The sequence below is a fragment of the Podarcis vaucheri genome (genome assembly GCF_965113315.1).
Source record: "Podarcis vaucheri genome assembly, chromosome: 10".
Taxonomy (NCBI): Eukaryota; Metazoa; Chordata; class Lepidosauria; order Squamata; family Lacertidae; genus Podarcis; species Podarcis vaucheri.
In genome coordinates this window covers 42444534-42459558 of record NC_138748.1, presented here as the reverse complement: position 1 = coordinate 42459558, position 15025 = coordinate 42444534, and the positions used below count along the sequence as shown (strand labels likewise).

Sequence of the window (15025 nt, the reverse complement as noted above, 5' to 3'; positions counted from 1 at the left end):
AGAGTTGCAGGAGGAGAGGGTGCTTGCCAGGCTCCCTGAAATGGGAGTTGGGGCAAGAAGAGAAGTGCTGCTCTTTCTTAGCACGAAAAGAGTTTGGATTCATTTTCAGAAAATACCAACCAAATGGACAGATAACAATTAAGTCATCAGACCCATCAGAGACATTTTATATTCTAAAAGAACAATTTGAATAGTTGTGACTTAAGCTTTCCTGGTCTACTTCATGAGAGACAATTACGGTAGATCATCTGACTTTCCATGATAGCTTCCTGCAAGCGTCTGTAGTGCTTTGCTACATTTGGCTGTTAACCAAAAAGGCTGGTGGTTCAAGTCCAGCCATGGATGGTTTCTGTTGTTTTATTTTGCTCCCATCACAATTATTTCACACTGTATCTAGTCAGAGGAATTGTGGGTGAGGCAGGGAGTGGAGGGGTACAGCTGTGAAATATGTGTGTCTATATATGTGGCCTGTTGGGTAAGAAGATGAAGTAACTAGGCGTCGGGAGGTACAGGCAGTACAACTCCAGCAGTTTAAAGGCTCTTTGAGAAAGATAAAAGGGTCTCCTGGTTGCCTGATCTTGCTTTTTCCAGAATATTGTCACAATTCCTTCCTTCCTTCCAATTCCTTTCAGCTTCACATATTTGAAGTGTAACGTTTTGTGCTCTTGGTCCATCCAGCTTTCTAAGGCTGCTGTCCTAGCTATGTGTCCTCAGAAGTAAATCCTGTTTCATTCTAAGGGGGTTACTGCCAGTTAATTGAGATCAGGATTGCCGCCCAAGAAGCAAGCTACCACTACCTATCTCTCACTGTGATTAGTTCTGCTGCCCTCCACATCAGCTCAATTGAACTATGATGCAGCCAAAAGAAATATAATTATTCCTGTAAATAAAATAATCATCACTGAAGAGCAACTGGAGCAGTTGCATATTATGGCGTAAGGAGGTCTCACTGATGTATTGAGGTTTGGGTGGATATTGGGAGGACTTGCACACAATTGCAGAGAGGTAGGCAAATATCAGTCTTGTGCAAGACCTCCATTATTGAAGATTAAAATAAGCAAACAAATGGAAATGGATACCCCCCTCCTAAAAATATAAATTTGCATATTGTGAAGCATAATTGCTTAGGTTGGCACCATTTGCTTTTGTAGCCTTGTGCACTACTGGGAATTTTGTGGTTTTTGTTTTTTAAAATAGGTGCTTACACAGTTACAGAAATACATTGGCTTGTACCCATAAAGAAGGCAGGAAAGGAGTGATTGAGGGAAGAGACAATAATAAACACTTGCGATATTTTCCACCAAGCTCTACCAACTAATATGGATGGCAAGTGGTGGAAGAGCGATGAATATAGTAACTCAGAAAACAGGAGTGGACTTACTTGAGTCATTTGCGCAATGTGCATGCCAAAAGGAGAAAGTGTATCTGAAAAACCCATTTGCAGGGGTTGGGGAGCCTCTGTGTGGACCTGAACTGGATAAAGCTGACTGATGAAATGTTTTGTTCACCTAGTTCTTCTCTTGTTACCTCTTTGTATGTATAAAGGATTGCCATTGCACTTAGATCATATCACAACCCTTGCAAAGGATAATGGTGTCCATTTCCCCATCAATGGTTAAGTAATGTAACATTTCATGTAAATGTATTTCTAAAATATAACCTACATATCCAGACCTCTCATGACATTGTACAATACATGGATTACTGTGATGCTGCTATTCATTCCTACCAACCCTTTTCATTTTCCAGGTGATCATCCTGAAGGATTTAAAGCACAATGATGGGAATTTTACAGAGAAACAGAGAATAGACCTAAATAAGGTAAACACTAAACCCACAACCACAGCATATCCACTGAAAAATGTAGACCACAATTTCCTTTCTTCTTATTTCTTTCATATTGCAGATGTTAAGCGCTTCCTTTTCCAATAAGCCTTCTTCAGTGTGCCAGGTCTCACTGCAGAGGCAATGTAGAAAGCTCACTTTTCAGAGCTTATTCAATGTAACCCTGCGGGCATTGGCATACACCAGGGGTGGGCAACCTAAGGCCCGGGGGCCAGATGCGGCCCACTTGCTTTCTCAATCTGGCCTGCAGACGGTCCGGGAATCAGTGTGTTTTTACATGAGTAGAATGTGTCCTTTTATTTAAAATGCATCTCAGGATTATTTGTGGGGCCCGCCTGGTGTTTTTACATGAGTAGAATGTGTGTGTCAGGGGTTCAGAAGCAGAGACGCAGAGAAGGGTGGAAACAGAGAGCGAGGGGGAGGAAGCCGAAGGGAGAATGAGTGATGATGACGAACCGAGATCTCCAAGCCTAAGCAGTGAGTCAGAGGACTCCCAAAAGGGAGCCCCAGTGAGCAGAGCAAGGGGGGGATCCGGGGGGACACCCCAGGAGGAAGGGAACAGAGGAGATTCAGAGAGCAGCAGCTGGAAGTCGGGACCCACGCTCAAGACTGAGAGCAGCAGGGAGGAAGGCAGCCAGGCATCGGGTTCCGGAGGCCGTCAGCAGGAGGGAGGGCACGAGTCAGGGGTGGTCACGCCCTCCTCAGAGAGCGAGGCAACGGTCAAGAGGAAAGTAGAGAGTTGGGCGCGCGCGCCAAGTTCAAATGCAGCGGAAGCTGGAGCAGTAAGCAGCCCGGAGAGTGAGCCAGGTCCCAAAGCCCGCCGAAAGGAAGCGGAAGGATCAGGGGGGTCAGCGTCAGAGGAGAGTAGAAGGGAGGAGTCCCAGGGGGGCAGAAGGACCCAGAGACGTAGGGAGAGGCGAAGGAGGTGGAGCAAGGCTAGGGTATTAAGCTGGTGTGCAAGAGGCGGGGACTCAGATGGGTCTTCGCCGACCTAGGGCAGAAGGTGTAGAGCTGCACGCTGCAGTTCGGAAATGAAACCTGTAACTCAATAAAGACTCTTTTAAAGTGGACGCTGTGTGGCGTGGTCCTATGTGAGCTGGGACCTGGTAGCAGCTCTGACAGTAAGACCCATCTCTTCAAAGCTTCAGAAACCTGAAACCTCGCAGCGGGAGCAGAAGCCGCTAGGGGAGGAAGAGGGGTGTCTGTAAGCAAGCTCACAAAGGTTAGCAAGATGACGGAAGAACAGAGGATCTCCGCGTTGCAAGAGGCAGTGACCCAGTTGTCCTCAGAGGTATTGGCTTCCAAGAAACGGGAGGAGGAGACTACAGCCGCCTACAGAGACCTACACGCCAGGTTTGAAATGCTTGTTAAGCAAGGGCAACCGGGACCCAGACCGGAGGGCGTGGGATTGGCACGGAGAGCAGGAGGGCTTGTGGCTCACTTCGATGGGACTTTGCAACAGTACCCTAATTTTAGAGCAGACGTAATGTGCGCACTGCAACTGCTGGCAAAAGACTTTAGAGATGAGGAAGAGAAGGTGGGGTTCATATTGTCCCATTTGCATGGGGATGCCAAAGCCTGGCTGCGCAATTTGTGGAGGGATAAAGATCCGGCGCTTCAGAATGCAGATGCCTTTATCAAAGCGATGGATGCGTGTTTTTTGTCTACTATTGATGTGGATCTTGCCAGACGGGAGATTCATGGACTAAAACAAGGGAGGGCGAGCGTCCGGCAGTATCACGCCCGATTTTTTGCGCTGGTCAGTGCTTTAGAATGGGATCGGGATTCGCCCCCTGTCAGAGACCTCTTCTGGGAGGGTCTAAGTTCTGCGGTTAAGGATGAAATTGCAAGGGGGGAGAGGCCCCGAAGCACGCAGGAGGTGGTCCAAAGGGCGCTGACTGTGGGGGTGAGGCTGGAAGAACGTCCATGGTGCAGAGATGAAGGACGTGGAGGGCGCGAAGCAGCGAGAAGTTTCTCTTTCGTTCCGAGGGAAGCAGCGCGTGCGCAATCCACACCTCCGCCAGGAGGGGGAGGGGAACCGATGGAGGTTGGAGGTGCAAGGGCTCAGTCAGCAGCCAGAGCCCTAGCACCGGCAGCAGTGAAAGCGAAGCCTCCTAGAGGGAACAGGAAGTGTTACATCTGCGAGGATCCAGGCCATTTGGCGAAGGAGTGTCCCCGGAGGCTCCACAAGCACACTGCAGCCTCAGCAATGGTGACTGCAGCAACGCAGCAAGGAGAACCACAGCAGGGAAACGACGATGTCTGGCTGGAGACGGAGGCACTGGGGCCCAGCCAGACGCATCTGTGAAGCAGTCCCCAGCGATATTGCAACCCACGGATCCCCTCCCACCCAAACCAGTAGTGCAGCTCACAGCATCTCTCCAGCTACCCGACGGCGTCACTATCGAAGTGCCGCTTTCTGTGGATTCTGGAAGCAACGCAGACTTTATAGCGCAGAGCTTTGTGGAGCAGCACGCCATACAGCTATTGCCTGCCACTCTGCCCCTGCAAGTCGTCACAGTGGATGGCAGAGAGTTGCTAGGGGGGCAGGTGGTGAAGCAGACGCCACCGATGGTGATGCGCCTTGGCAACCACAGGGAAGTCATCAGTTTTAATGTCACCCAACTGTCGGACACGCCCATTGTGTTGGGCATGAGTTGGCTGGACAGGCACAGTCCGACACTGGCTTGGTACCAGAGACAACTGATCTTCGGCTCCTCTTATTGCGCAGAACACTGCATCCTGCCCCGACGGGAGGGAGAGGAGGAGGAATCACAACTGCAGTTGGGAACGTTGCAAGCGGTCCCCCACAAATACGCGAGCTTTTTGGAGGTCTTCTGCGAGAAGGAGGCGGACAAGCTACCCCCTCACCGGCCATATGACTGCAAGATTGACCTCCTACCGGGGGCGACGCTGCCGAAGGGGCGGCTATACTCCATGTCTGAAGATGAAATGCAGGAACTCAAACAGTTCATCGAACATAATCTGGAGCGTGGCTTCATCAGAGAGTCCAAGGCAGTGGGGGGCAGTCCCGTTTTCTTCGTGAAAAAGAAAGACACGCCCCAAAAAAGACTAGTTGTGGACTACCGCCTTTTGAACCAGATGACCAAACCGTCTGATTACCCCATGCCCAGGATTGACGACCTCCTCGCGACGGTGCGCAAGGGACGCGTGTTCACCAAGTTGGACCTGCGAGGGGCGTACAATCTCATCCGCATGCGGGAGGGCGATGAGTGGAAGACGGCCATGTTCACACCGCTGGGCACCTACGAATACAGAGTTATGCCCTTTGGATTACAAAATGGCTCTCACTGTTTTCAAGCTTTTATGCATCACGTGTTGGAGGGACTCCTCTACAAGACATGCGTCTGCTTCCTGGATGACATCCTGATTTTCTCTGACTCGCAGCAAGCTCACGACCGAGACGTGAGGGAGGTGCTCAGCAGGTTGCAACAACATAGACTGTACGCCAAGCTGGAGAAGTGCCAGTTCGACACGACGGAGGTGGATTTCCTGGGATACAAGTTGTCGGACAAGGGGATAGCCATGGACAGCACCAAGGTTCGTGCGGTATTGGATTGGAAGAGCCCGCGCAACCGGAAGGAGGTCCAGCGGTTTGTCGGCTTCGCCAACTTCTATCGCAAGTTTATCAAGGGGTTCGCGATGCAGACGGCAGCAATTACGGACACGCTCAGCTCCAAAAAAAAGAAATTCATCTGGACGGAGCAGGCGGAACAGTCCTTTCAAGCGCTCAAGCATCTCTTCGCATCGGAGAAGCAACTGCTGCATATCGACCCCAGTAAACCGTTGAGGGTAGAGACAGACGCGTCAGACAGAGCCGTGGGAGCTGTCCTGCTGCAGCGAGACCCGCAGGGGGTGTGGCGGCCGGGAGCGTTCTACTCCAGAAAGCTCAGCAAGTCGGAGCAGAACTACACCATCTGGGACAGGGAGTTGCTGGCCATTCATGCAGCTTTCAAGGCGTGGAGGCACTTCCTAATCGGCGCCAAGCACACGGTGCAGGTCTGCACGGACCACAAGAATCTGGAGCACTGGCGCACGGCTCAGTTCCTGAACCAGAGGCAGATACGTTGGGCGGAGTTCTTTGCTGACTTCAATTTCCGAATAGAGTACGTCCCAGGCGACACCAACATCATGGCGGATGCACTGTCCCGAAAACCGCAATACCTAGAAGAGGTGACGCCAGCGGCGGCCATGCACATCTTCGCACCGACGGCGTGGGCGTGTGCTTCAGCTACAGTAGACCTGGATGCGGTGCGACGTGCATTGCGGGACGACTCATTCGCGCAAGACAAGATGGCGGAACTGCTCAGAGGCACGGCTACCACGGACGAGTTCCAGGTGCGGGACGGCTTGCTCCTACGCAAAGGGGCTGTCTATGTACCAGGAGACGACCTTCGCGCCAAGGTACTGCAACAGTTGCACGACGCACCCACGGCCGGTCACTTTGGCACAGAGAAAACGATGGAATTAGTCGCGAGAGACTTCTGGTGGCCCAGGCTGAGAGGAGAGGTCGCGGACTACGTCGCGAGGTGCGACACCTGCCAGAGGGCCAAGCCGGTACACAGACCACCGGCGGGACTGTTAGAACCGCTGCAAACACCGTTTGAACCGTGGGAGAGGGTGGCCCTGGACTTTGTGACGGATTTACCCAGCTCGAGAGGCAAGACAGCTGTGCTAGTGGTGGTGGACTTGTTCACCAAGATGGCACATTTCATTCCGTGTGCGAAGGTGGCCACGGCGGAACAAACCGCCAAACTGTTCATAGATCACGTGTTCAAAGTGCATGGCCTGCCACGGTCTATCCTGTCCGACCGCGGACGCCAGTTCATCTCGTCTTTCTGGCAGAAGCTGATGGGTTTTCTAAATGTCAAGGTCAATCTGGCATCAGCAAGACACCCGCAGACCAACGGGCAAGCAGAGAGGGTCAATGCCATCATGCAGCAGTACCTGAGATGCTATGCCAATCAACAGCCTGCGACGTGGGTGGATTACCTGCCGCTAGCCGAGTTCGCTTACAACAACACGAAGCACGTGTCCACAGGAGTGACGCCGTTCTTTGCCAACAATGGGAGGAATCCCAGAACCTTCCCGGGACTGGAGAGAGTGGGGGAAGGAGAACCACAGACGGCGGACGCGTTCGCGTCAGAGCTGCAGGCGGTCCACGATCAACTCAGACGGCAGCTGGAGCTAGCTAAGCACGCCTACAAGGTGCAAGCTGACAAGCACAGGCGGGTTGGCGAAGTGATCCAAGTGGGAGACTGGGTCTGGTTGGCAGCCCACGCAGTGCCGACCAGGTCACTTGCCAAGAAGAAGTTGGGGCACAAGCAGATCGGTCCGTACCAAGTCGAAGCGCAGATCAACCCGGTAGCCTTCCGACTGGCGCTGCCGGAGGGTTCCAGAATGCATCCGGTGTTCCACAGGTCGGTGCTCACTCCCTACAAGGCACCTCACAGGTTCCAGGAGCCAGGGACGGCGCCAAGTCCGCTCCGGGAACGGACGGAGACGCGGGAGGTGAAGCACCAGGACCACATCAACGAGGTCACGGAGATTTTGGACTCCAGATGGGGGGAAGAGGGAGTCGAATACCTCTTAGCCAGAGAGGGCACCCGGGCCAGCGCCAATAGCTGGGTACCAGACTACGCTTTGGAGGAACCCCTGCTCAAGGACGAGTTTCATGCCCTCTTCCCACACAAACCCATGCCAGCGAGCTTCTTCGACGACTGGTTGTTCACACCCACACTTTCTTCCAGCACGTTCCATGGATTCGACTCAGAAGGGGAACCCGCACGGAGCACCCGTTCCCCAGAAGGTTCACCGGCAGGTTCGGCATCAGGCAACTCGTATTGGTGGGACGATCGACCAGAGGAGCAATGGCGCAGGAAGTGGCTGGAGAGGCCAGGTCGAGCGACCGACGCAGAGACTGACATGGACGTGTTCGGGGAGGACCTCGGGTTCGAGCACGGCGGTACAGAGATGGAAGAGCAACAAGTCAACGTCGACGACCGCGAGGGGGAAGACTCGGAGGTCTTCAGTTGGCGGCCACCCACGGGGAGCGACCTGTATCCAGCATTCCCTCCCATGATGATGGAGCGCCCAGCACCCACACCTGACAGCGGGGAGGGGGGAAGGGGGGGCTTCGAGGGGGGGATGGATGTCAGGGGTTCAGAAGCAGAGACGCAGAGAAGGGTGGAAACAGAGAGCGAGGGGGAGGAAGCCGAAGGGAGAATGAGTGATGATGACGAACCGAGATCTCCAAGCCTAAGCAGTGAGTCAGAGGACTCCCAAAAGGGAGCCCCAGTGAGCAGAGCAAGGGGGGGATCCGGGGGGACACCCCAGGAGGAAGGGAACAGAGGAGATTCAGAGAGCAGCAGCTGGAAGTCGGGACCCACGCTCAAGACTGAGAGCAGCAGGGAGGAAGGCAGCCAGGCATCGGGTTCCGGAGGCCGTCAGCAGGAGGGAGGGCACGAGTCAGGGGTGGTCACGCCCTCCTCAGAGAGCGAGGCAACGGTCAAGAGGAAAGTAGAGAGTTGGGCGCGCGCGCCAAGTTCAAATGCAGCGGAAGCTGGAGCAGTAAGCAGCCCGGAGAGTGAGCCAGGTCCCAAAGCCCGCCGAAAGGAAGCGGAAGGATCAGGGGGGTCAGCGTCAGAGGAGAGTAGAAGGGAGGAGTCCCAGGGGGGCAGAAGGACCCAGAGACGTAGGGAGAGGCGAAGGAGGTGGAGCAAGGCTAGGGTATTAAGCTGGTGTGCAAGAGGCGGGGACTCAGATGGGTCTTCGCCGACCTAGGGCAGAAGGTGTAGAGCTGCACGCTGCAGTTCGGAAATGAAACCTGTAACTCAATAAAGACTCTTTTAAAGTGGACGCTGTGTGGCGTGGTCCTATGTGAGCTGGGACCTGGTAGCAGCTCTGACAGTGTGCTTTTATTTAAAATGCATCTCTGGGTTATTTGTGGGGCATAGGAATTTGTTCATATTTTTTTTCCAAAATATAGTCCAGCCCACTACATGGTCTCAGGGTTGGTGGAATGGCCCATGGCTGAAAAAGGTTGCTGACTCCTGGCATACACTTTTGAACTGGAAAGCACTGAGTGATAGTAGCTGAACAATATATCCCCAAGCAGCATAGGAGGACATCATATTCCCATACCACTATATCTAATTTTCCACGTCATCATTCTGCTTCTAACATGCCCATTATTTTTGCCCTAGCTCCTTCAGATTGACTATTACAATCTGACTAAGTTCTATGGAACTGTCAAGATGGACACGATGATCTATGGAGTGATTGAATACTGCGAGAGAGGATCATTGCGGGTAATTAGCTCTGTAGCTCACTCATCAGTTTGTACAAAGACAGGTGATAACCCATCACATCAAAGACAAGTCCTTGCTGGCTCCAGAAACAGGTAGTGGGAAAGAAGGGTAGTTTGTGTTGCTCTTGGTCTTGTAAGTTTCTCAGTACTACCATCAATATTCCAACTGGAGAAGCACAATCTTTAGTGCTGAATTGCTATAAACAGCAATTGGGCTTTCCAATGATTGCCATTTGTTCCAACTTATTGCTAAAGAACGAGTTTTCCAGGAGAAGGCGGTGGGGGAAAGGCAAAACCACTCAGCCCCTTCCCTTTTAGGCACAGGACAAGTGGAAGTTTGGATGAGCCCTTTGTGGCTTCAACATTAAGCCAGCTTTTCTATCCTGCAACCCTTCACACCCTTTTGTTTACTAGTTAGCCTGATGAAGAGTTCTGGAGGGCTCAAAAGATTGCTCACTATTTTGTGACATGTTGGTTGGTTCTAATTAGCTACCATGTATGAATTTTGGATTATTATTTTTTAAAAATGAAACAACACTACTTCCTTTGTTTTTAGAGAAGATTCTTACCGCAGCTTCTTTGTCATCTTTTCATCTCAGGATGTCTTGAATGATAAAATCTCCTACCCAGATGGCACCTTCATGGACTGGGAATTTAAGATTTCTGTCATGTATGATATTGCAAAAGTAAGTAGATGGATGGCAGTGAAGAACATAATGAGGCATAATCTCGGCTTGAGTGAATGATGGGATATAAGGTATTTTGCCGAAATATCTAACAACAGGATTCTATAAGTACTGTTTGCCCTTTGATAGGAAATCTGATTTTTTTTTCCTGTTGAGAGCTGGGACACTTAATGCTTGTTAAATTCTGACATTTTGCTGAAATGAGAGAGGAAATAATAATACGACACCTAAATGAAAGAGTGAGCTTTATTTAAGAAATTGAGATTGTGGTTACCATTTTTGTTTAGAAATGTAAAAATAACGCTCTCAGTAGGAAAAGGCTTTTCGGCTAAAGTGGAAAGAAATTCAAAATGAGCCACAAATTAAGAAGGCATCCACAATGCTGGAGCTGAAGATAAAAGTTACCTTTACCTTTAGTGCTTTTAAAGGCATGAATTTCATGCATGGGAATTTTAATCACCCTTTTGCTCATGTGAGCCCCCACCTGCCAACAGATATAGGTGACCCAGGTTTACAGCTTCAGTGAGAACTAGGCTCTATACTGTATATGTCTATGCAAACCTGATTCTGCAGTTTTCTACTTTGGTACACATGTAAAATATTGTTGGCTTATAATCCTCTTCATTTAAATTTTTACGATTTTTTGGTCATCTTATCAATGTCAGAATGGTGTTCCTGTTTCTAAGATTTTAGAATTATGGGAACAGTTTTGAAAGAAATATGTACATACACAAACCCCAAATCTGGCCCTGCTACCTATCAGTCCTTAGCTCCCATATTATCTTGTTTAATTGGACTAATGTGTCCTGGGCCTATTTCTATGTAGCAACATATTATTATGAAGTTCATTATTTATTTTACATTTTTTGTTAACTACCCTTCAAAATGTAAAATCAAAATATTACAGTGTGGTCTACCACAATGTGAATAAAAAGTAATTCACACACAACCCATAAATACAATTTAATTTAAAACTTAAAAATTTAAAACTAGTGAACAAGCATTAAAAAATCAACAAATTTAAAGGAAATTTAAAAATCCCAATAAGCTGAACAACTAAAGAACAAACTAGAACAAAGAGAAATAATTTAAAATCTACATCTGCCTGTGCGTATAGGAAGATCTTCAGCTGGTGCTGGAAAGTATATTCCTTTCTCTCAAATTTTAATAAAAAAATTCAAAATAAAAAAACTTGCCTCCTTGGAGAGGAAACTGCAAAGTTGGGGTGCCATGGCAGAAATGGTGAAGTTGGGGTCCCAGAATGCAATACAGCTCCAACAGGGGACCTGGAGATGACCCTCTGCAGAAGATGTTAATCAGACATTAGCTCATTTTATGATCAGAAGGTAGGGTCAGTCTGATCAGTTCCATTTGTTTCTCACATTATTAGCATAATATATATATATATATTATTTATGGATTCTGGTTTACTTTGGATCTGGACACCTCTGCAGAATCTGCACGCTTGTTTACATTCTTTGTAGGGCAAATAACTGCAGGCTAAGGCACAGCGGTTACTGAACGTTCTAGTCTCTGACACTTCTTTGATGCATGTTTAGGACAGAAGTTTGAGTCGCTGGGTCTTCACTGTGAACACAAACTACAAGGTCCCTGCCTCACAACAGAAGGGAACAGTGTCTGTTGCTACCCTTCTCCTCCCGATTCTGAATTAATCCTTCCAGTCAGTGCTTGGATGTGAGGCAAAGATGGGCATTTCTAACAGCATCTGCCTATACTTCAGTTCTAAGGCAGACATTTGACACCTCATTTTAAGATCAGTCAGCTGAGTGTCCCAACCTTCAGTTGGAACATGGCAGAAGTGTTCCCTGGAAGAAACATAATCAGAACCATGGTGCAAGATGATAAACACAAAGAACTGTGGGGTCTCCAACCCCATATTTGCCTGCTGTTTAACTTGGCTTAGAACATCTCTTGCGGGAGAGAGGCTTCTGCAATTCAAAAGAATTTCTGGCCGCTAATGCAGGTTAAACATTTGCATTACACATTGATTTAAGTAAAAGCTGCTTTAAGCTTCCTCTCTGAAAACTCTGACAGAGTGTACTCTTCCAGAATAAGGGGAGAGAGGTAAAACGTTTCTGTATCCTCTCAGCCTATCAAAAGATCCACCAGACCTAATGAAGAAATAGGCTTTCACTCAGCCAGCTTCTATCACATATGGCTTTCTGTGGGGGGTGGATGGTGCAATCCATGTAGTTTAGCCCTCTCAGCGTGTCAAAAATGCCAGAAGAGAGGGTGTGTCAGGAAAAACAAGAAGCTGTAAGTGCAAGTCAGACTCGTTTTCATTTCCTACTTAAAATGTGGTGTTTTGCTTGTTCTTCCACTTTTATTGCCTATTGGCATAAGTGTATTTTTCACCTCCCAAAAAATTAAGATCCTTTCCATTGGAGAAGGAGTGTACAGCTTCCAATTTTTATTTTTAAATGGAGAGAAAGCTGAGGAGAAATAGGAAATATGTTGTCCCTGTGGTGGAAAGACAATCAGGTTTGTTGCTTCAGATCATACTATAATAGAATTGCAGAGTTGAAAGGGACCCCAAGGGTCATTCTAGTCCAACCCCCTGCAATGCAGGAATCTCAACTAAAGCAGACATGACAGATGGCCATCCAACCTCTGCTTACAAACCTCCAAGGAAGGAGAGTCAACCTCCTTCCAAGGGAGTCCGTTCCTCTGTTTAACAACTCTTACCATCAAAAAGTTCTTTCTTATGTTTAGTCGGAATCTCCTTTCTTGTAACTTGAATCCATTGGTTCGAGTCCTACCCTCCGGAGCAGGAGAAAACAAGCTTGCTCCATCTTCCATGTGACAGCCCTTGATATATTGGAAGATGGCTTTCATATCGCCCTCTCAGTTTCCTCTTTTCCAGGCTAAACATACTCGGCTCCTTCAACCATTCCTCATAAGGATGGAAGAGCTTGATAATCCTCTCTCAGCAGAGTCAATGGGGTGGGCCTGTGTTACCAATTCTGTTGCTGCTGCAGCCTCATGGAATGACTGCCGGGTGGCAGTTGCTGGAGGGAAGAGCTTGGTGGAGCTGATCTCTCAGCAGTGCTGATGGAAATGGTCCTTCAGTCCTCCGACTTCCTCTGCCGCAGCCAGATAAAACAGTCATTCCCCCTCCCTAGGAAACTTGGGGCAGACACTAAAATTAGGCAGTCACTTGTTGTTTTTTGTCTCTCTTCATATCCTAGGGAATGTCCTACCTGCATTCTAGCAAAACAGAGCTTCATGGCCGCCTGAAATCTACTAACTGTGTTGTGGATAACCGCATGGTTGTGAAGATAACCGATTATGGCTGCAATTCTATTCTTCCGCCAAAAAAAGGTACATAAGGAAGATGAATTCCTCACTCGGGAATTCCTCATGAATATTTGTAGGCTGACTGCATCTTATAGGAGAACTGTCGGGAAATGTGGCATTAATATTCTGTTAAACTTAAGTTATTTCAGTATAGCACTATAGTTATGGTATGACTATATCCCCCCCCCAACTGCCTCCGCTAAGCCACACAGCACCACAGCTTGAAGCAGTAGTGAAGCTACGAGAATCCAACAGTGGTATGATGTGATTTCTGATGCCATCTGCATGAGGATCAGAAACAGTTGAAAGTGGAAGGTATGCCTGTGCCCAGGGCCAACCCTACAATTGGGCCGACTGCGGCAACAGCTTGTGGTGACAAATGTTGCCCAACCATTTCTTCTGAGATGCATGGCCAGCCATTCTCCTTTGCCTCAGGAAATAAAATGTATTGGGCCAACCCTACCGGTGCCAGTGTTTTGCTTGGTTTTAGTTCATTTCATAAATTTGGTAAATTGCTTTTTGCTGAGCCCACAAAGCAGTTTCCAACAACTTGCAATTAAAATCAACCTCATACTGTACAACAATAAAAGCAGCAGGACAGTCTAAAACCACAGAGCAGAACAACCAACTTTTCTAAAGGCTTGGAAAAAGAGACAGGTATTGAGTAGACAATTGTCAACCAATTTCATCTGCTTGTTTCTGTCACACACACACACAATTCTCTCCCTCCTCCTCAGATCTCTGGACTGCTCCTGAACACCTCCGCCATGGTGACATATCTCAGAAAGGCGATGTGTACAGCTTTGGAATTATAGCACAAGAGATCATACTGCGTAAGGAGACCTTCTACACTGACAATTGTCGGGATCATAAAGGTAAACATTGTGTGTAATGAAAAGGCTTGATGACAGGGATTGCCATTTGCATTTGCCATTTAGTGGTAAAATGCAATTTTTCCTGGGGAAAGTTTGAACATGTGAAGGGGCAATGAAAGAGCATGGACCAAGCCTTGCCCCTTCATTGAGGCTACATGCACTGGGCCAATGCCCTGCCCATGTGTCTGGCCTTTAGTTTAAAAGAAGCTGCCTTGCTTTCATGTAGGATTTCTGCCTGTTGAGCATGTTAATTATAAATCTACTTAGACTTTCCAACATGGGGATAAGAACCTTGCTGGACCACAAATGTTCAAATACTTGTAACAGAAATGTGGTGGGACACCCAGGATGTGAGATGGCTGGGCAGAGGGAGGGAGAAATGGGGGGTGTAGATTCTTATTCCTCTTTTTCATCTTGCATCTTATCTTGGTGCCGTGCCGAAGAAATGCAGATATCTTCCTCAACCTGTCAGTTCACCCCAGTAGGCGCTCTTAATTTCACATATCTCACAAATTGAAAAACCACCATATGCAGACCTTTATCAAAGAATGAGTGTGTTCATTCAGATCTAGGATTTTGGTCTAAGCCCATCTTGTTTTATATAATACGGCCTTGACACAATCTGCTTGCCTAGAAAAGCTCTGCTTCTTGTGTTAAAGTGTCTTCTTCATGCGCTGAATTGTTCTGTATGTTATATTTCCCCCCCTCTCCTGTTTTAGAGAAACTTTGCAGAGTAGAAAGCAATAAAGGAGCAAGACCTTTCCGGCCAGATCTTCTATTGCATTCAGAGGGAGAGAAAAAGCAAGAGGTAAGGCCATGTTGAAAGAAAGCCAAGCTCAACTGAATAGTAAGAGGTTATACCCATGCACAGGTTAAAACTAGCAAGTTTGACAGAGAGGACTTTTTTCTTCCAGTGTTTTGCCTTTACACCACATTAACATCTCCTATTAACAATTCCAATGCACAGAAGC

The 15025-nt window shown here is 48.4% G+C and overlaps 1 protein-coding gene across 3 annotated transcripts in view; it reads left to right on the top strand.

Moving 5' to 3' along the window:
* GUCY2C (guanylate cyclase 2C) overlaps positions 1-15025 on the top strand; it is a 51955-nt gene that overhangs the window by 21333 nt on the left and 15597 nt on the right. For all 3 annotated transcript variants that reach the window (XR_014223964.1, XM_082240000.1, XM_082240001.1), the window contains 6 exons: positions 1750-1821; positions 9072-9176; positions 9775-9861; positions 13071-13203; positions 13917-14054; positions 14774-14862. Coding sequence is in view for 2 of the 3 variants with exons in the window: in XM_082240000.1 (XP_082096126.1) it covers positions 1750-1821; positions 9072-9176; positions 9775-9861; positions 13071-13203; positions 13917-14054; positions 14774-14862 (624 nt within the window). In the remaining variant the exon portion in view is untranslated. The remainder of the gene's footprint in view (positions 1-1749; positions 1822-9071; positions 9177-9774; positions 9862-13070; positions 13204-13916; positions 14055-14773; positions 14863-15025) is intronic.